At 49.4% G+C, this 21,860-nt stretch overlaps 1 protein-coding gene across 1 annotated transcript; it reads right to left on the bottom strand.

Moving 5' to 3' along the window:
- Positions 1-206: 206 nt before the first annotated feature.
- Positions 207-4,920, bottom strand: Myc (MYC proto-oncogene, bHLH transcription factor). Its single transcript, XM_048358921.1, has 4 exons — positions 4,779-4,920; positions 2,627-3,126; positions 2,327-2,580; positions 207-1,274 (listed from the first exon to the last, which is right to left on the bottom strand). Exons 2-4 carry the CDS (start codon positions 3,112-3,114, stop codon positions 709-711), a joined length of 1,308 nt encoding a protein of 435 aa, XP_048214878.1. The 5' UTR covers positions 3,115-3,126; positions 4,779-4,920; the 3' UTR covers positions 207-708.
- Positions 4,921-21,860: the final 16,940 nt, after the last annotated feature.

Raw genomic sequence — 21,860 nt, forward strand, 5'->3', positions numbered from 1 at the left:
CTAAGGACTTTAGGGCCCCAGCACCTTTTGACCAAAGCAAAACCCTGGCCTGCCTGAGACGCCTATGTAAGCCTTCTTTAAGGGCCAACTTGCGTTCATTTGAAGTGAATGAGAAGAAGTGTGTGTTGTTGTGTGTATGGGTGAAACAAAACACTTACGACTTAAAAAAAAAAAGATTTGGCTCAATTATTAATATATTTGCCAGTTATTTTATTTTTTTCTAAAAACAATAGAAAAAAAATCAACTTTAAAAAGGAAAAATGTACTTAAATAAAAAAAATTATGGTTTATAGTACAGGGTTTTGAAATCTTGTATACGGCTATAAACGTTTTATTAAAGTTATTTACATTTAATGGTCTTATTTACACAGGAAAACGGTAAACTTTTAAGATTTTTTTTAAAAACAATTCTTAAATACAAATCTGTTAAAGGAAAAAAAAAGATGGTAAGCATAAAAAAAAAGGTTTGTTTTTTTTTATGCCCAATGTCCCATTTGAGGCAGTTTATATTATGGCTAAACCTTACAGTCTCAAGACCCAGCCAAGGTTGTGAGGTTGCATTTGACCATGCATCTTTGAAAGAAGTTCTTAACATAATGAGTTGCTGCAGTTTCTGTCCCGGAAGTGATCCGCTTCCTTTCCTTAGTCAGGAGTGAGAGTTCACACGATTCCAGTCCCCTTCCCTCCCACGGATTCCCCAAAACTTTTCTATGCACAAGAGTTCCGCAGCTGTTCGAGTTTGTGTTTCAACTGTTCCCGCCTCTTCCTCAACAAGTCCTTCTCCACTGCGAGCTTCTGTTCCTCTGCTTGGACGGACAGGATGTACGCGGTGGCCTTTTTCAGGATCACCACCTTGGGGGCTTTCTCGTTGTTTTCCAACTCTGGGATCTGATCGCGCAGGGCGAAAAAGCTCCGTTTCAACTCGTTTCTCCTCTGGCGTTCCAGCACGTTGTGTGTCCGCCTCTTGTCGTTCTCTTCTGTGTCTGAGGACCTGGGGCTGGCGCATTTCCGGTTGTTGCTGATCTGTTTCAGGACTCTACCACTGTCCAACTTGGCCTTCTTGATAGCAGGGTAGTCCTTTCTCGTGGAGGGGGGCGCCGCGTAGTTGTGCTGATGCGTGGAGACGTGACACCTCTTGAGGACCAGGGGACTTTGAGGCGGCTTGCTGTGGCCTCCCCCTGCAGGGGGTGACCCCAACTCTGACCTTTTGGTAGAGGGTTGCCTCTTTTCCACAGAGACAACATCGATTTCTTCCTCATCCTCTTGTTCTTCCTCTTTAAGAAAAGAAAATGGAAATCACTCAGTTAACATTTCCTTAAAGCAGTCAAAAGCAAGATTAAATTACTGCTATGCAAACATAAAAGCATTAGCTGGTGTTTTAGAAAAGGACCTGGATCGAATCCTGCCAGCTATTCTCTGCCTCTCAGGACTAGGCAAGAGGACGGCTGAGTTATGGCACTAGTAAACTGGCAAGGATGCCAACTCTTACCCAAGACTTAAAGAGGCTTTGGACACACCCAGAGCAAACACATTCCCAAGCACCTCCCATTTTGAAGGGACTTTACCCAAATCCTTCAGGTGTTGTAAAGGAGCGCTAGAAATCTGGTATGACTTTAGTAACTCCCTATTTTACTGGAAGTGCAAAAAAAAAAAAAAAAAAAGTCTTGAGCCTTTGCCAAGAATCCTGGGGAGGAAAAAAAAGAAACGCGTCTAATTTGGCCAGGATCTGCTTTGAAGCATTCAAAACAGATTGGAAAACAAAAAGGCCAGTGGCTCTGCCCTTAACTCACTCTCCAGAGGCACTTTCACTAGTGCGCTGCTGGCCCTGTCAAAGCCTTTCTCCAGAGTTGGAGACGCCCAAGCCTTAAATCCCTTTCGGAAGTTAAGGTAAGAGGGAGGTAATTCACCTACCCCTACCTCTCATCTCTACCCCTTCCCATTCCCCCCGCCCCCCCCAGGGCAATTATAATGCTTTAGAGCGTTAAGCGCGCATGGATTGAGTTGCAAGATAAGCCAGAAAAGTAAAGAACCCAAATGAAATTCCTGAGGGGTGGGAAGGAGGTGTGTGTGTGTGGGGGGGGGGGGATCCAGGGCCACCAGGGCGGTCTAGGGGGGCGGGAAGGGAGGGCTAAGCGCTGTGGTGGTGGTGGGGGGGGTGTCCCACTATAGAGTTTCCAGATGCGCCATTTCTCCTCCCAAACTGGGGAGGAGAGCAAGGCAGGTTTGGGATCAAGTGGCCGCCAGTGGGCAAAGGAGCTGACGTCCGGGTCGCCCTTTTCCACCCCCACGCCGGTCGTCCTGGAAGGGGGGGGGGGTCTGGGCTTACCAGAGTCGCTGCTGGTGGTGGGCGGCGTGTCCTCGGGGAGCATCAGGGGTTCGGGGCTGGCCCGCGGGGAGGAGTCGGTGGAGGACAGCAGAGAGCCGGAGGAGGTGGAGAAGGCGCTGGAGTCGGGCGAGGCGCAGGGCTTGGGCGAGCTGCCGTCGTGGAGCGGGTAGGGGAAGACGACCGAGGGGTCGATGCACTCGGACGCGGCGGCGCTCAGGTCCTGCAGGTAGAGGCTGGAGGAGGAGCAGCCGCCGCCGCCGCCCGCGCCGCCCGCGCCGCCGCCGCCGCCGGGGGCCGCCGGGGCCGCGGGCGGGGCTCGCGCCGCCGCCGTTGTCTTTGCGCGCAGCCTGGTAGGACGCCAGCTTCTCGGACACGAGCTTGGCCGCCGCCGAGAAGCCGCTCCACATACAGTCCTGGATGATAATGTTCTTGATGAAGGTCTCGTCGTCCGGGTCGCAGATGAAGCTCTGGTTCACCATGTCTCCACCCAGCAGCTCGGTCACCATCTCCAGCTGGTCGGCCGTGGAGAAGCTGCCGCCGCCACCGTCATCGTCCCCCCGGGGGGAGAAGGACGCGACGGCCACGTAGGAGCGGCGGCTCGGGGACAGGGGCGGGGTGGGCAGCAGCTCGAATTTCTTCCAGATATCCTCGCTGGGCGCGGGCGGCTGCAGCTCGCTCTGCTGCTGATGGTGGTAAAAGTTCTCCTCCTCGTCGCAGTAGAAATACGGCTGCACCGAGTCGTAGTCCAGATCATAGTTCCTGCTGGAGAAGCTGATGTTGAGGGGCATGGTGGCGGAGGCCTGTTTTTTTTTGGGGGGGGGAAGAGCACACAAAGAGGGGGGTCTTGAGTTAAGTGGTTCTTGTGGGTGTGGAAACGTCGACGCAGCGCGCGCCACGATCCCGAACCTCGTTTCTCCAAGAGGTCGGGGGACACCCCCTTGGCCTCCCCCTTTATTTAAGGCGACCCCACCTCCCCAATGACTAGCTTGGCGCGCACGCACTCGGCGAGCCAGCTGTGGGCGCGCTCCGGGGGGCGCCGCCGGGAGCCGGGGCTCTGCGGTAATCCACAGCCGCCTCGGTGCGTGGAGGCGGCGGCGGGGAAGGCAGCGATCTGCCCAAAGCGAAGGGCGCAAAGTTTTGCGCCACCTGAAGGAGAAAGGCGAGAGGCGCCACGGCGCGCGCCCCCCCCCTCCCGCAGCGGCTCCGCGCCGCCGCACCCGTCCCCACTCGCGCCGCCGCCCTTCCCTCCCTCCTCCGTCCCCACCTCCAGCACGCCCCCCTTCCTTCCTCCGCCGGCTTTTTTTTTTCTTTTCTCTCCGAGGCGGCAGGGGAAAGGGGGGGGGGAGTGGTTGGCGAGCTCAGTCTCGGGGTGAGTGTGTGGGGGGGAATCTAACACCCCTCCATCCAATAAAGAAGGGTGTTGAATAATAAGAATATCGGGGACGCCTCCCCTGAACGCTCAACGCCGCGCCGCGGTTGCGCTGGAGACCCCGCAACAATCCCGCGCCCCGAAGCGGGGGCGTCTACCTCTCTACCCCGCCGAGGGTAGCAGCTGTTCCCGAACAGCCCAGAGCTCGGCTCCCCGCCCGTCCCCCACCTCTTCCCCCTTGCATCTCGTAGGGAGGGGAGGAGGCCCGGGGGAACACCCGCAAAAGAGTCAAGGCCGAGTTGGGGGTCCGCTCTGACCACCCCCCAAGTCATCGAGAAGGATCCATCCACTCCCCACCCCGCCCCCCGCCCCCAGCCTCTCCTTTCCTGCCCCGGCGCAACGCCAGCACCAAGTCTTAACCAACACCTCCAGAGATCGGGGGTTTTAATTTTACAATGATCACTATTTTTAAAGCCAACTGCCAACTTCTGCGGAGAGCCCGTTGGGAACGGCCGCGGGGAGGTGGGGGCCGGCGGGCGGGACGCGCCGCAGTGTCTGTCTCCGGCTGTCAGAAATGCGCAAAGCCGAAATTTAAATGTCCTCCCGGGGACGGGAGGGAGACCGCAGCTCGGGCGCCTCGCTCGCTCGCTCGCAGGGTGGAAGCCCCTTCTCCGAAAAGCCGGGCTGCAAGGGGGTTTGCTGGCCACTGCGAAGTAGATCCACCCCCCCCCCCACCGCCAAAAAAGGAACCCAAACAGCAATTAATGTAACAACGCAGTAATATCCAACCCGCCGGGAATAAGCATACGTAGTAAAATGACAAAAAAGACACCCCAAATCCCTCCACAGCCCAGTTTAAAAAGGCGCCCCTATTTCTCCTTTCTCTCTTCCCCTCTCACCTTGACAGGTCACCCTTCCCCGGTCTTCCCCCACCCCACCCCAGACCTCCCAACTACTCCGAGAAAAGTGCCAATAGCGCAGGGATGGGAGAGAAGACGACCCCGACTTGGACATTGGGCTCGCCGCCGCAGTAAAGCCGGGGAGAAAAAACCCATCCAGAGACAAATGGGACTGGGCGCTTACCGGGCTCTCCACTACTCGAAGGAAATCCAGCCTTCCACCAGCTGTAGACGAGGCTTTCAGGGGAGCGGGTCTTGGGCAAAGGCGAGGAAAAAGTGTACCCCAATAAAGCAGAGCTCTCCTCCCCGCGTCCGGGAGAGTCGCGTCCTAGCTCGGAGGTTGTAAGTTCCAGAGAACAGTCCAGCCGCAGAAACGCGCCAAGTTTCGCGGGTGCGGCGAGGGTTGGTGGGCCGCCGGTGGAAGGTCTGGCGGCGGGGCCGGAGGCGAAGTCCCCTTCGCTCCGGATCTGCCTTCCCAGGACGCCCGGAGCGCGCCGGTTCTCACTCCCTCCTTCCACCCGGGCGGGCGCGCCCGCTCGCTCCCTCTGCCTCTCGCTGGAATTACTACAGCGAGTCAGATAAAAAGCCCCAAAAAGCCGCTTTTATATCGCCGTGCAGACCCCGCCCCTCGGCTCCTTTTCCCGCCAAGCCTCTGCAACGCCCGGCCCTTCTCGAAGCAGGGGGGTTGCAGGGAGTCGCGCGGAGTAGGGGGGGGGCAGGCAGGGGGAGAGCCGGGCGGCGGCCGGCGTGGCGCAACGGCTCCGGCTGCGGCGGGGAGCGCAGCTCGGGGGGCCCGCGCAGACCCGGGTATTATAAAGGGCCGCGGTGGGCGTGGATTCGCAAGAAAATCTCTTTTCTTTCGGCCCCGCCCTCTGCTTGGGAGCTGGGCGGGGCGCTTTTGGAAAGCGGGGCCGGGCGGGGGTGGGGGGGTGGGGGGAGGAGACTCGGCTCGGCGAGCCCGGCGCTCCACATCTCGGATGTAAACACCGGGCGAGCTCTGGATGAACTAACTGCGCGCGCCGACCCTTTTCTCAGGCTTTCCCCTCTCTCCGATCCTCCACGGGCGCGGCACCCGGACCGGCTGCCTGCTGGTCGTGTGCGTGTGTGTGTGTTTCCATCGCTGCAGGTGGAACGGCTGCCGGGTCCCCGCGGGGACACCCTCGGCCGCGGGGCGCCCGTCCCCGCACCGCCCGGCGCGCCAATCCCAGGCGGGGTGGAAAGAGAAGCGTTCGGAGAATCAGCGCCGGGGAGAAAGGAGGGAGGCCGGGGGGGGGGCGGTATTTATTTAGGAGCCCGCGCCCAGAGCGTGGACTTGGGGCAGATGACAGGGAAGGCGGAGGAAGGAAAAGGATGGCCGGCTGTGGAAATCTCGCTGCACCCCACTGCCACGTCTACTTGGAAGGCGCTTTAGGAATGAACACCCGCTACATTTCTTGGTGTGTGTGTGTGTGTGTGTGTGTGCGCGCGCGCGCGCCCGTGTGATATTCTACGTGTACAGCTATCAGGATTGGGCATCTGCAGCTCAGAATCAGCCCCTCCATTTGTTGGCAAAGGAGCAGACACCGCCCCCCCTCCACTTCCCACCGCTTCCCCCCTCCCCCCCCCAGCGCCGACTGCCACCCGGCGCCCCCGACGTGCCGATCCCGGACTTCTCGTCCCTGAGCTGGGGTGGTGGTGTGGGGGGTGGCGCTGAGGTGGGTGCCTGCCACCGGGGGTCTGCACCCCGACCCCCCCCCCCCACCCCGGCCTCTCACACGAGCTGATTGCTCAGCCGGCTGTCGGGAGAACGGCGTCTCCCAGCGCCTCGCGCCCTCCTGGGCTCACCGCGCCGCGGCCGCGCTCCAGGGCTGGGGCGAACCATAGGCGCTGCACTGGAGGACACGAGCGGTACTTGGGGGGGGGGGGGAAGAACCCCCCGAGACCCGACTTCGCCGAAGTGGGCGGGAGGAGAGCTTGAGAACCCAGCCCAGAGAGAAAACCGTTAACTCCTTCCTCCCCGCACCTTTGAGTTCTTTTCCCTCTCTTATTGTAATCGTAGTCATGGGTACAAGTGTATCGATCTGCAAAGAGGCGCTGCACTCGTAAGTTGATGCTTTAAGTGCAAACGGTGGCTTGGAAGATAACTAATAACCAGTTGGTGGATCTAATTAAAGCTGAGAAGGGGAGTATCCACTTGGACTTTTTTCTTTTTCTGAGAAGGGGAAGAGTCCAGTTAATGAAAAAATAGGGTTATTCAGGCATTCATCCCTCGGTTTGCCAACCTGTTTTGAATCCCATAATGGAAGTGCATCCTGTATGACCTCTACACGTGAACACACATTCCCTGCACTTCGGAACGCACCCCTTTCATTGACGGACCGGAAGCAGGGTCCCCCCCCTTCCTGAATGGATCTATAGTTGCTATAAATTGCACAATCTCTCAGGATTTGGTGTTTTATGTTATTCTGAGATATTAAAAAAGAAAACCCGCTCCCATCCTTGGTCCTTCATTGAAAGGTATTTAAACTTTTCCTATGGCTAACACACGCGCACACGCACACGGACGCACACACGGGAGGGGTAGGCAGACAGCAAGCCGCGGGCGGCCCAAGGTGAGTTATCACCTATTGATTTTTCAGCGGGGCGTTCAGTGGTTCGATGGGCAGAAGCTCCCCTCGAGCCCCGTCCGCTGCGCAATGCCGCTTAGCGCTTTGCAAACGACTCGGGCCCCTCCGCCTCTGCAGCGCACGCCGGCGGGGCCGCCAATCCTCGGGCTGGGCTCCGCGGCGGGGCCTCGTCCTCCCGCCCCCTCCTCCTCCGGCGGCGCCCGCGCTCCCGTTCGCGAAAGTAAAGTAAGTCTGCCCTCTACCGGCCGCGGCCCCCGCCGCCGGGTCCCGGTGCCCACCGGGGCGGAGGGCGCGTGGGGGCGGGGCGCGCGCCCACCCGGCCGCGGGGCCCGGCGCGGGGAGGAGAGGACATGGGGTCCTGGCACCGACGACCTTCCAGGCCCACTGCAGAGGGGCCGAGGGGAGAGGAGTCCGTGGAGGAAAAAAGGCTTCGAGTTGGCGGTCCAGACGCCTAAGGAGTGAAGATGAATGCATCGCTACGGAGAGATCCTACTTTGAAATGGGAAACATGAAATAAGTTACAGGCACACACGTGACAAAAGAAAAACACACAAAACAACCCTGCGAAACGCCAAAGCGGCAAACCGAGCTGCAGACCCCACTTCTTAGAAACTGGTCATCTAACCACCAAGTTTGAAAGCAGAATGCTAGATTTTAATTGGGCCTTCCTTCCTTCCTTCCTTCCTTCCTCCCTCCTTCCCTCCCTCTGTCCTTCCTTCTTTTTTTGCTCCTCTTGAGCCTTGAACTCAGGACCTGGACACTTTTACCATCTGTGCCCAGCAAATGTCCTTATTTTTAATTTAATAAATTGGATGGGGGAATAGTAGACAGACGTTTTTTGTAGTAAGGAGAAGCATTTAAGATTCCAGTGCAAATAAAACAAAAAACCCCAAAACAAACCCCAAACCACCCTACAGAAAACCAAAAACAAACCACCACCACCACCACCACCACCACCAATCCTCAATCAAGGACCATTTTGTAAGGCTTTGATTTTTAAATCAGATGACTGCATAAAAGCAGAGGTAACTGTGCAGAAAACTTGCGCAGCAGCACTAACTGACGCAGCCCAGCAGCGGGTTGTTGTGAAAGATCTATGAAGGTGTCAATCACCTGAGGACGTGCCCCGGATGTGGGGCCCTGGAGGGTCCTTTCTGGAAATGGCAATTTCCCAGGAATTTGGCGCTTTTGACATTTTGCTGGAGGCTAAGGAACGCTGCCCTTCCTGCCAAAAAAACGAAACAACCAAACAACAGCAAAACCAGAGTAAGGGTAGCTTCAACTTCAGAGGGTAGTTTTGGAAATTTTCGAGGGCTGGCAAATACACCATATTCTAAGGTCTGAAGGCCACATTCTGCCAGCCCCCGTGTAGGTGTGTGAATCTGGGCCGAGCCATGGCCTGTGGGGTTGGCCCTTACTCTCCCCAGGCTGGTGACGTCACTTGGAGTGGCATTATTTCAAAGATTAAAAAATTAGTGTATATCGGTTGTGCAAGGGGGGTTTATTGTGACATCCCCACACATGTGTGCAATGTATCCCAATCAGCCTCACTCCCTCTATCACTCTTATCCTCCTCTTTCTCCATCTTTAAAATTTTTTTTTAAATTTTATTGTCAAGGTGATGTACAGAGGGGTTACAGTTACATATGTAAGGTAGTGACTCTTCATCTTCAAACAACAATTTTAACAGGTTTTGTTCTATTTTCGTCTATGCATATAATAAAGTACTTTGACCATTTTAAAATGGTCAGACTCTGGAGGTTTTCTTTGTTGTCTCTAAGCAAGATGAGAACATCCACATTTTACATAGAAGGAAACCTAAAGTCAGAGCTCAGCCAGGTGAAAGGACACAACTATCATTTTTAAAGACGACTTTGCAGGGTACTGGTTGGTGGCTTATGCCTATAATCCTAGCTGCTCTGAGATTCAAAGCCAGCCCAGGCAGGAAAGTGTGTGAGACTCTTATCTCAGGTTAACCACCAGAAAACCAGAAGTGGCTGTGGCCTAAAGTGGTAGAGCATTAGCCCTGAACAAGAAGAGCTCAGGGACAGAATGCAGGCCCTGTGTTCACACCCCATGACTGACAAAAACCCAAGCTGGCTGGGCAATGTTAGTTAAACGAGGATCCACAAGTATGTGGATTTTGTCAGCCATGTCTCCAAAGAATGAAGCTTAGACAGGCACCCCCGTGGACAAACAACCATGAATAAAACTCAGCACCATTCCTCCAGAAGAATTATAAAAAAAAGAAGTCAGTGAAGAAAATCTCCATGCATTTAAAATTGCATGTTTTAGCTGGGTGCTGATAGCTCCCACATCTAATCCTAGCTACTCAAGAGGCTGAGGTCTGAGGATCATGGTTTGATGCTAGCCCCAGCAGGAAAGTCTGTGAGACTCTTATCTCCAATTAACCACCAGAAAACTGGAAGTGGGGCTGTGGCTCAAGGTGGTAGGGTGAAAGAGCTTGAGTGGAAAAGCTCAAGGACAGTGCCCAAGCCCTGAGTTCCAGCTGTTTAACTCACCAAGAAAAAAGAATGTTTAAAAAAAAATTATTGTTATTTTACCATTATTCCTTCCCTTGCTTCCTTCTAGTACACTGCATAAATTAAAGGAGCCCAGAAGGGGGAAAAAAATTAGTCCATATTCTTAGCATACTATCCAGAGCCTGCCTTTCTCCTGTTGCACTGTGTACATGTGATTGTTTTCTTACCCACTGGCTTCTAGAATTTGGATCCTGGCAGAGGGGTCCCAGGCTAAAGCCAGAAAACCTTAGCGGCAGCATCTCAGCTTGGCCTTCTTTCAGTTCTTAGCTGTAATCCTGCTTGACTTCCTCACAACCCACAGAGACAAATGGTTCCTTTGTTTGACTTGGCTTCAAAGGCTTGGCTTGCTGTTCTGTAAGTGCCAAACCCAAGCTAGTCTCAGGACGTTTCCACACTTCAGCGCATGTCTTTGTCATGGTCCTTTTGGCCAGCATATGTCCCGTAAGATGGGCCCTTGCAGGAGACAGCTAAGGAGCCTCAGTGGGGATAGTTCTGCTTTTTAATCATTGATTTGGAAACTGGTAGAAGAGCCTGTGCTTTTTTGTGGCCATGGCTTCTGAGTTCAAATTCGGAGACAGACTTCTGAGAGTAACTCACCCATGCGTGCTCTAGTTATTTGTTTATTAATTAATTAATTACGTTCGTTTATTTAGTGACAGTATTGGGGGCTTGGACTCAGGGCCCTGTGCTCTTATTTGGCTTTTGAATTCTATTTATTTAATTCTTATGATCTTTAAGTAATTGTGTCCACTTATGAGTGCAGTGCATTTTGACCAATGCCACCTCTTTTGCACACTGGTGCTGTACCACCCCAGCCATACCTCCACTTGTAGCACTTTTCATGCCTAAGTGAAGATAAGAGACTCCCAGACTTGTGTTTTTTTTTTTTTTTTTGGCTTTGAAATGTGATCCTCAGATCTCAGCCTCCTGAGGAGCTAAGATCACAGGCCTGAGCCACCCGTGCCGGGTGCCTACTCTCCTTTTTCCAAGTTGTCTGTTTTTTTCCATGGGTCTTTCCGGTGGACTTCTGGCTAGGGAAGAAGCTCTTGTGAAGGAATCTTGTAGGGACCCATCACCCAAACCAATGGCCTCATTGCCATTTCCCTATTGAACATCTACGCGTTACCAGGCTTCTGGAGATGACTTTTGCATCCATGCACCAGTGATCCTAAACCAGAGGTGATTTTGGCTCCTCTGGCAGTGTCTGTGGGTTGTCACAGAGTGAAACTTTCACCATTCACTGGCACTTGGTGGGCTGAGGTCAGGATGTCAGGCACAAGGAAGCCCCCATCACAGAGAGTGGCCAGGCACCAAGTGTCGACATTACTGGGCCTGAGACTCCAGAAGCAACCCCACAAACGCCTGGTGTTAATCCTGCCTGTCCAGCGTGGTCTCCTGTGCCCTTGACCACACCCAAGGTCCCTCTTCCCTTCTCATGCCTTGTTGTGTAGCTGCTAGAATTGTCTTGCAGTAGATTCCTCCTACACCACCCCCCCCCCCCCGCGTTCACGCTTGCACGCTGATAAATCTTCCTCATTATTTAAGATTCTTCAGTGGCCTCCAGATGGCCCAAATGTGGACTCCACTTCATGAGCTTGGAATTCAAACGCTCCTCCCGCCAACTCTGCACTTCCAAGACACAGGTCTATTTCCAGTCACTTGGAGAGACCTCAGCAGTTCTCCCAACCCTACTGCCTGTTCCCGGTTTATCCATGCACCGTGTCTCCTTAAAACCTCCTGTAGTCCACTCAGCCTCCGTGAATACCCTGCCCTTCGATGGATCATCCTACAGCTACACCAAGCAACAGAGTCTGCAGAAGTTTTGGAACAGAGGTAATTAAAGCGTCCTGAAACATAGATGCTTGTTCTCAGGGTAGGGTCAAGAGGATGCCTAGCTATAATGGGCACCCTGGCCTTTGCCACCCTGTCAGAGAAGGACCTGGCCCCCCTTACCCTGCTCTATGAGACTGTAAATGTCACAAGGCCAGCACACAGCAAATGCTCACTTAACCCTTTGAGAAAGGCCAGCTGGGTGCTCGTATTCGAGATGAGAGAAATGAGTGGACTTAGAGTCTTTATAAAAATTTATTTATTTTTATTTTGCTAGTCCTGGGGCTTGAACTCAGGGTCTGGGAATTGTCCTTGTGCTTCTTTTTGTTCAAGGCTAGCACTCTAGCATTTGAGTCACTTCTAGCCTTTTCTGTTTATGTGGTGCCGAGGAATCAAACTTAGGGCCTCATGCACGCTATGCAAGCACTCTACCACTAAGCTACATTCCCAGCCCCTAGTTTTTTTTTTGTTTTGTTTTGTTTTTTAGAGACTAGTACTGGGGCTTGAACTCAGGGCCTGGACTCCATTCACTGTCTCTGAGCTTTTTTGCTCAATGCTAGCACTCTACCACTTGAGCCACAGTGCTACTTCTGGTTTTGACTGGAGAGAAGAGTATCACAGACTTTCCTGTCCAGGCTGGCTTTGAACTACAGTCCTCAGATTTTAGCCTTCTGAATAGCTAGGATTACAGGCAATGGCCACCAGTACCCGGCTTAGACTGGTAGACTTTCTCAATTACTGTGTGTCTGTATGAAATTCTGGTGTATTTAGAGCTTGCTGAATCAGCTTGGCTGATGGTCTGTCCTGTCATGACCATTGCTAAACATAGCAAGTGCCACAATCTCACTGAATCTGTAAAATGGCGATACTGTAGAAATTAAGTGAGATAATGAATGCATTTAACACACTGCCTGCTATTTGGCATACACTCAGTAAATGTTAGCAATTGTTCATATGGGTCCCGGACTTAGCTGAAGATGATGTATTCAACTATTTTAATTTCCATATTTTTAGAATGTCATATGTGAGTTGTATGAAATTGACATTCTTACCCCCTTCATCCAGCAGGAACAGTTGTGGACTAATACAAACTTGTCTTAGACAAGTGAGGTACTGAGGCAGAGAGTCACAGATGACCACTCTTGGGTGGCTAATTTCTAACAACACATCTTCCTGTCTCCGGCAGGCGATGTAGTTTTTAGATCATTCTGCTCACAAACAGCCTCATTTCAGAAGCTCTGGCAGGCAGAGTTAGTTAGACCTTGCTCCTGTGTAATAGGTGCCAAGGAATTAGGTGACAATTTCCCTGCTGAGATAGTGACCAGCCCCATAGGGCAGCTCCTGGACTTTTGTCGGAGTGGGGTTTCTCCTGCATCCTGCCTCTATTCCCCTTCCCTGCTGAGCTCATCTGCCCAGTGGAAACAAGTCTTTTCCTTCAAAGCATACATCAACACCCAAGGTTAGACTTGGGCTTCTAATCTGCAGTTCTCCCCATTCATGGTAGATCAAGGCAGGAGAACTCAGATGATCACAGAGAGGCAGGGAAAGGACTACACATGGGGAGCATCACAGAGTGGTCGCAGTTGAGCAGCTTCTGGCTGGTGGCTGCCCTGGAGGCGAGCTCATTGCTGGCAACAGGGACAGTCTTTCACAGAAAGTAAAAATCCAGGTTTGGAAAGATTGGCAACTAGCTGGGCACTGGTGACTCACCCTCAAAATCCTAGCTACTAAGGAGGTTGAGATCTGAGGATCCCTGTTCAAGGCCAGCCTGGCCTGAAAAGGTCATGAGACTCTTAGCGCCAATGAATCACCAAAAAGCTGGAAATGGAGGTGTTCAGTGGTTCAAATGGTAGAGCTCTAGCCTCGAGCAAAAAAAGATAAGGGTCAGCACACCCAGGCTGTGAGTTCAAGCCCTCTTACCTGCACACACACAAGACAATGTTGGCAACTAACTAAAAATAAAAAAACAAACCCAAATCCTGTGGAGAAGCGAACCGTATCCTCAGGGCTGCTGTCCTGAGATCTACTTTTAAGTCCTAGCAATCCAGCAGGGGAGGATTCCTTTGTCCTTCCCCTCCTGAGTTTTGACCCATCTCTCATTCTTTCATGTTGGGTAATGCAGAGTTGTCACCTTTGTGGTGACCCCTTGGGTGTCTGATGCCTTGACTAGAGGCTTCTGGAATTGGGGGATCATTTATGAGATCTCATTGACATGCCTATCTCCAAATCACACAGCCCCAGGGTACCATTCACACAGTGCTTGGGTGTCAAGAATCTGGCAGAGTGCCTGCCACAAGGCAGGCCATTGGGAGGCAGAGGAGTGATGGAGAGGGGGCTTCTAAGCCCAAGGCAGCCTCTCTGGTTCAGTTTCCATGAAAAGAGAGGGGAAAGCTTTGAGAGTGACTCCTCCGCCAAGGAGTGGGGTCTGGGTCATGTGTTTTAGATTATAAAGTCACGCCCAGCTTTCTGGCACGAAGGTGGGAGTCTGTGTGGACAAGAAGTGGATTTCTTCACTTAAAAGAGACTAAAATGCACACACACTCAATAATAGGTGGAAATGGCGCCCCCTGCAGGCCACTTTCTTCCCAGCTTTAGGATCCTGCCCAGGAGAAAATCCTTGTGGAGGAGAAAGAGGGTAGGAATCAGGCTAGGGAGCTTCTCACACTATTTTCAAAGCCAAAGCAATGACCTGCTGTTAGATCACAAAATCAGTTATGTAGCTTATGATCAACACTTCACAGAATGGAGGAACATAGAACATACCAAAGCAGTCGGGCACTGGTGGCTCAACTCTGTAATCCTAGCTACTCAGGAGGCTAAGATCTGAGGGCCCTGGTTCAAAGCCAGCCTGAGCAGGAAAGTATGTGAGACACTTAGCTTCAATTAACCACCAGAGAACTAGAAGGGGAGCTGTGGCTCAAAATGGTAGAGAGATAGCCTGCTGCAAAAAGAACTCAGGGACTGCACCTAGGCCCTGAGTTAAAACCCACAATTTGGGGCAGGGGAGGAGGGGAAGAGGGAGAAAATACCAAAGCTTCCAGGCACCTCACATCTCTAATGGTAGTTACGCAGGAGGTGGAGAGCTGAGGATCTCAGTTGAAAGTCAGCTCCGGAAAGTTCCTGAGACTTATCTCCAATTAACTACCCCAAATCCAGAAATGATGCTGTGCCTCAAAGTGGTAGAGCACTAGCCTTGAGCAAAAATAAAAACAACTCAGGGATAGTTTCCAGGCCATGAGTTCCAGCCCCGAGGACTCAACACACACACACACACACACACACACACACACACACACACACACACACACACACTCCTGTGTCCTTGTCTTCCCCTGTGTATGAAGCTTGAGAGCTACTACTTTACTAATTTACTAATCTGGGCCTCATTTTCCCCATTTATAGAAAAGATGGCAATAATCCTAGCTGTCTGTCAGTTACTATCTTGAACCAGGAGAATTTATGCCTTTAAAAAATTATGTTAAGTGAAGTAAGTCAGGCTTAGAGAGAGAAAGGGTGCGTGTTTTCTTTTGAATGTGGAAGTTATATGCACCAACAAATTGACCCAAGGATGGTGAATGCCGAGGAGGTTCTGATGGTGTGGCTCCTTGGAACAGCCAACTTACAGTTTAACAAAACGAATACCAGGAAACTGGAGCATGCGCTGTGGGAATCAGGGAGGCGCAGAAGAGGAGCGTGGACAAATGGAGAGAGGAAGTGTGCAGTCATCATATTTAGCGTACATAGGTGAAAATGGACGTAAGAAAACTGAGGAGAGAGATGGGTTTGGGAGAGATGGGGAAGAACGGTGGAAAGATTGTTATTGATGAGGATGCATTGTATTCACAAAATGACTTGTATTGATACTCCTTTGCACAACCACCAAAAGATAATTCAAAAAATATATATATTTTAAAAGAGTTGTTGGCTGTCTCTAGGACCAGGTGTGTTGTTTGCCTCAGAGCTTCTGGTTTCTCCATGCTTTCAGACTGGAACGGGATTGCCTACGTCAGCCTTTTGCAGGAATTCCAGGAGACAGAGCATCATGAGCCGCTGGCATTGACTGATGAGGACTCTAGGTGCAGGGCTTTGTTATTAGGGTACAGATGGGGCTGGGTGCTACCCATTGCTTTCTGCTCCCATAAACGTATGGTTAGTGCATCCAGCCTCCAGTCTGCAAAATAAAGCGGTCACTTATCTGTGCTCCTCTTCCAAATGGACTGGAGACCTCCATCCCCGAGTCTCCCTCGGAAGGCACTGGAGTCAGCAACCCTTGGTGCAGGGTTTTCTTGGAATTCTCACCTTTGCTGTAGCTGGGGGTGGGGGATGGGATGTGGGAAGAGAGATGGAGAAGAGGTTGGAAACTGGCCAGGGGACTTCATAGGCTCCACAAAGAATTCCCCCCCCCCCCCAAGGGTTGATTTGGTAACAGGCAGAGGGGAATTCCATGGGTAAATAATAATTTATGCAAGGAATGTTACTGGTTTTGTTGATAAAGCATGTAATTGCAGGGGGCAATTTCCTTCCATTCCTCACCCTTTGCCATTCAGCTCCTGAAGTAATTATATTGACACCTCCAGAGCTGACTGGGTGGGTGGGTGGAGAGGCAAGGACTAGAGCTAGCTTGGAAGTTGGCCCAAGACAGTTTGCCATCAAACTGAAATAACTAGTTGGGATTTGTGAGAGGGTTGAGTACTAAATAAGAATGGATTGAAGTTTGAACTAGAATATCTTCATTTTGTGCTGGAAAGGAATTACCATTGGCTTTCCTGGAGACAGCACCCTCTGCGTTATGTGCTGGAATCTTTGTGTGTGGAGTCTCTCTTTGTAGCTTGGTTAAATGTGGGCAGAGGTGGTGAGAGGAACAGTTAAGGGCGGGTTTAAGTTTAGGGCGGGGGAGGGGTGGAGAAGTAGGGAATCATACTCAAATATTACCACCTGTGGAGTGTGGTAGCATAAGCCTGTAATCCCAGCAATCCATAGTTAGAGGCAGGAATACGAGAGTTCAAGGCTAGCCTGGGCTGAATATGGAGTGCTAATCTCAAAGATTTATAATAAATAAATAAAAACAACAGCAACAAAATTAAAACAGAAACAGCCAATTTGTTTGAAGGCCACATTTTTTGCTTGCTTGCTATATGTTGATTTAGATGCTAGGTTTTGATGCTCTAAAGTACTTATAATATTTAAAAATAGTTGCCAAGAATTAAAAAGGCGATCTGTTTCATAGTACAAATCTTCATGTCTGTCTTTTCTTGAAAAGTTAGGTTTGAGAATCCGGCGGCCTGTATTTCTGTGTGGATAAAGGGGAGAAGTAGATAATTAAAATTTTGTTTACAGATTTATTTGTTGGTTAGTGGTTTGATTGCTTGCTTATTTGAGACATGGTCTCTCTCTATATAGTCCAGGCTGTCCTCTAACTTGAGACTTTTATACTTCTGCCTCTGAGTGCTGGTATTATAGGTATATGCTACAATGTCTGGCATTCAATTGCCTTTTAATTTTTTTATTAGTTTACATTAATTGTATGGGGGAGTTCACTGTTATATTTTCATAGTTTTTTTTTTTTTGCCAGTCCTGGGGCTTGACCTCAGGGCCTGGGCACTGCCCCTGAGCTTCTTTTGCTTAGGGCTAGTACTCTACTGCTTGAGTCACAGCGCCGCTTTCGGCTTTTTCTGTATATGTGTATGAGGAATGGAACACAGAGCTTCATGAATGCTAGGCAAGCGCTCTGCCACCAAGCCACATTCCCAGCCCACACATTTTTTATAATGTATTCCAATCCATCGCACCCACTCTCATTTGAGACTCTATCATCTTCAGAAAGGAGATATTTAAGAAGTATTTAACACTGGGTGTTGGTGGTTCACACCTGTAATTCTCACTATTCAGGAGTCTGAGATCTGAAGATCATGGTTCAAAGCCAGCCTGGCTAGGAAAGATTGTGAGACTCTTATTTACCTTCACCAAAAATTAACCAGCAAAAATCTGGAAGTGGAATTGTAGCTCACATGGTAGAGCACTAGCTTTGAGCAAAAAAGCTCAGAGACAGCACCCATGCCCTGACTTCAAGCCCCAGCAGCAGTGTGAGCATGTGTACAAATACACACACACACATACAATTTAATGATGGTAATTGTAGCAAACAACCCCTATGCTTGGCCTTTATTTTCTATCCCATTATAACAACATATTCTTTGAGATAATCTGCATACGATAACTCACCCATCTAGAATGTGCACACAGAGTGGGGATTTTTGGTATACCTACAGCACTGTGAGGCTGTCACTGAAATCCATTTTAAACTTTGTCTTCACCCTCCCAAGAAACCTTGTGCCGAGTGGCCTTTGCTCTCCTTTCCTCCTGACATCTCCAGCCTCAGGCAGACACCAACTGCTTTCTGTCTTAGACTTGCTTATTTTGGCTGTTCTAGCTAGGTGGAATCATGCAATGTGCTATACAGACCTTGGTGACTGACTTCTTCCCTTCCACACAGTCATTTCAGGATCTAGCTGTATTTCGGCAAGCTCCAGCATTTAATCCATTGTAGTCGATGTATTGTAGTATTCCACTGTAGGAAATGTATCTGATTTTTTTTTTTTTTTTGCCAGTCCTGGGGCTTGAACTCAGGGCCTGAGCATTGTCCCTGGTGTCTCTCTCTCTCTCTCTCTTTTTTTTTTTTCAAATTTTTATTATCAAACTGATGTACAGAGAGGTTACAGTTTCATACGTTAGGCATTGGATACATTTCTTGTACTGTTTGTTACCTTGTCCTGGCTTCTTTTTGCTCAAGGCTAGCACTCTGCCACTTGAGCCACAGCACCACCTCTGGCCGTTTTCTATATATATACTGCGGAGGAATCGAACCCAGGGCTTTGTGTATAGGAGGCAAGCACTCTTGCCACTAGGCCATATTCCCAGCCCCATGTATCTGATTTTATTTATCCACTCATCCATCAATGGTCATTTCGATTGGTTTACTTTTTGGCTATAAAGTACAATGCCAGCTGCTCACCAGCACTTGTCTTTTTTTTTTTTTTTTTGTCACATTAATGTGACTTTTTTGTTTTTGGTACTAGTTCTGGGGCTTCAGCTCAGGGTCTGGGCACTGTTCCTGGACATTTTTACTCAAGGCTAGCAACTCTACCACTTGAGCCACAGCTCCACTTCTGGCTTTTTTTTGGTAGTTATTTGGAGATAAGAGTCTCATGGACTTTCCTGCCTGGGCTGGCTTTGAACCAAGATCTCCAGATCTCAGCTTCCTGAGTGGCTGGGATTACAGGTGTAGGCCACTGCCTGGTCAGTGTTGCACCTATTGATTTTTCTTTCCTGTTGACTCATAGCCTGAGCATATGTTCACGTGCTGACTGGCCATTTGCCGGTCCTGCTGTAAATGTTTGAGGGTTGTAAAAGAATTCCCAATTCTGCATTGATGCCAAGAGAGATGCTTATTATTACTGCTTTGATGACTGGCCAGGTTCAGCTGTTTGGATATATGCTTTCTTTTCAAGGGATGACATTAATCCTTGCTCTTTATAAGGAGACTTCAGCTGCTGGTTTTCTATAGGAGTTTCAATTTCCAAAGAAGACTGTTGAACGCACAATTGGTTCTTACTGGTAAGTGTGTCCACATCTCAGATTTAGAACTGTGTGGATGTTGCCTTCTCTGACTTGAATATTGTTCCTTAGCTAATAGTTGGTCATCTTCCAGATATGGGGAGAGGTATTTCCTGAACTTCCTGCCCAGATCAGCACAACTTCTCTCATAGTACTCTAGACTTAGCATAGGAAGCATACATTTATTAGCATGTTTATTTTTCTCATCTTCCCTTCAATGGAAAGTTTTTACTGTATGTACCTGTAATCATGCTACATATTTACATTTATGTCCTCCCTTTCCTGTATTCAAGACTGAGTTGCAAACATAGCCGGCACGATGGAAAGTACACTTTAAATGGCCACAAATATGTTATTAAGTGTTGCAAAACAACTCATTTAACTACTTCCTTTAAAAAATAGTTTCTGAGCCTGGGGCTGGTGGCTCATGCCTGTAATCCTAGCCAATCAAGAAGCAAGGGCTGTGATGTGAAGCTAGCCTGGGCAGGAAAATCATGAGCCTCTTTTCTCCCATTAACCACCCAAATGCCAGAAGTAGAGCTGTGGCTGAAGTGGGAGAGTACCAATCATGATGAAAAAGCTATGGGACAGAGCCCAGGCCCTGAGTTCAAACCCCAGTACTAGCATTACAAAAAGTATTTGAATTGTTTTACTGATTTGTTATGCTACTTAACATGGATATAGAAATTTTGGGACATAAAACTTTTCTTTAAAAAATTTTAAAAAATTTTTATTGTTAAGGTGATGTACAGAGGGGTTACTGTTACATATGTAAGGTAGTGAGTACATTTCTTGTCAAACTTGTTACCTCCTCCCTCATTTTCTCCCACCTTACCGCCTCCCCAGTCCCCCACCCGGAGTTGTACAGTTAGTTTACAACATATTGTCTTCTAAGTATTGCTGTTGCATTGATTCACCTTTTACCCTTTGTTTCACCATTTTGATGTTCCCCTTCCCTTCCTGGATTCAGACAAACATATATACAATACTCAGGGTGCCAAAAATCAAATACAGTGACAACAGGGGCTAAATCATAGGGAAGATAAACAAAAGAAAAAAGAAATAATTTCACATAGTATGTTAAAAATAACAACAATAGGGCTGGGAATATGACCTAGTGGCAAGAGTGCTTGCCTCGTATACATGAAGCCCTGGGTTCGATTCCCCAGCACCACATATATAGAAAATGGCCAGAAGGGGCGCTGTGGCTCAAGCGGCAGAGCAGTAGCCTTGAGCAAAAAGAAGCCAGGGACAGTGCTCAGGCCCTGAGTCCAAGCCCAGGACTAGCCAAAAAAAAAAAAAAAAAAAAAAAAAAAAAAACCAACAATAGTGATAAGCTGCCTGTTTCCATATCTTGGAGTTCATTTCGCTGAGTCTCATCTTATGTGATCATATGTACATAGCTATTGAGATACTGTAATCATCTTCTAGGACTACCCTAGACATATACTAATTATTACCAATGAAGGACACCACTGAGTCTATGTTTCTTTGGGTCTGGCTCACTTCACATAATATGATTTTTTCCCAAGTCTTTCCCTTTCCTTATGAATGGGGCAAACATGATATAAAAGTTTTCTAAAGTTAGGGTTGTTTTCTTATGGTAGAGACCCGAAGAGGGCTTACTTAGTCAGAGCCGTTTGTAAGGCCCTTGATCCACAATATTAAAGGTAGAGAGAAAAAAGGCTGTGGTGACTTACATTAATCCGGGAGCAGAGGAGAGTGCTGTATTAACCAGACCCATATCAGTCCTCCATTTATTGCCAGTCTCCCATAAAACTTACCTCTAATAGTAATTTCTTCGCTCAACAGTGAGAGACAACCATCCTATCTCCACAAAGGCTTAATTGATATGCCATGATATGTTAAATACACACACACACACACACACACACACACACACACGATGGTGCATTTTCCTAAAGGATCAAGAAGATGGGGCTGGGGATATGGCCTAGTGGCAAGAGTGCTTGCCTTGTATACATGAGGCCCTGGGTTCGATTCCCCAGCACCACATATACAGAAAACGGCCAGAAGTGGCGCTGTGGCTCAAGTGGCAGAGTGCTAGCCTTGAGCAAGAAGAAGCCAGGGACAGTGCTCAGGCCCTGAGTCTGAGGCCCAGGACTGGCCAAAAAAAAAAAAAGAAGAGCATTCATTGTTTGGGGAGGACAAGAGGAAGAACAGCCTCAATAATGTTGCTGATAATGGGATTTCCAGCCAGACTATGGTTTTGTAGCTTGTATTTTTTTTTTTTAAATGCCTTATCAGAACAAATGAGGGCAACACCTGGCGGTATAATAAAAAAGTTATGCAGGTGGGCGTGAAAGTTGCGTCCATGCCCCCTGGAACATAAGACCTAAGATCTAAGACATTGAATGTCACAATCAAAGAAGGCTCGGTGAATGCTGGGATCTCAGGGTCTTCATACATTTTATTTTTAATCAGTGGATTAAAAAGAATTCGGTGTAAAATTGCAACATAGACCCTTGGATGGGGAGTTTAGGAAGAAGCAGGAGCTACTCTGACTTACTCCAAAATACAATGAACGCTCACCAGAGAGTGTTGTTACTAGTCAGCCTTTACTGTATCCATCCAGATGGACAGCATTCTCCATTACATCCTGAAAAAGAGTTTAGTACAACATGAGGAGGTTAGAGAAACTTGCCTAGACCA

This window comes from Perognathus longimembris, chromosome 12 (assembly GCF_023159225.1).
Source record: "Perognathus longimembris pacificus isolate PPM17 chromosome 12, ASM2315922v1, whole genome shotgun sequence".
Taxonomy (NCBI): domain Eukaryota; kingdom Metazoa; phylum Chordata; class Mammalia; order Rodentia; family Heteromyidae; genus Perognathus; species Perognathus longimembris.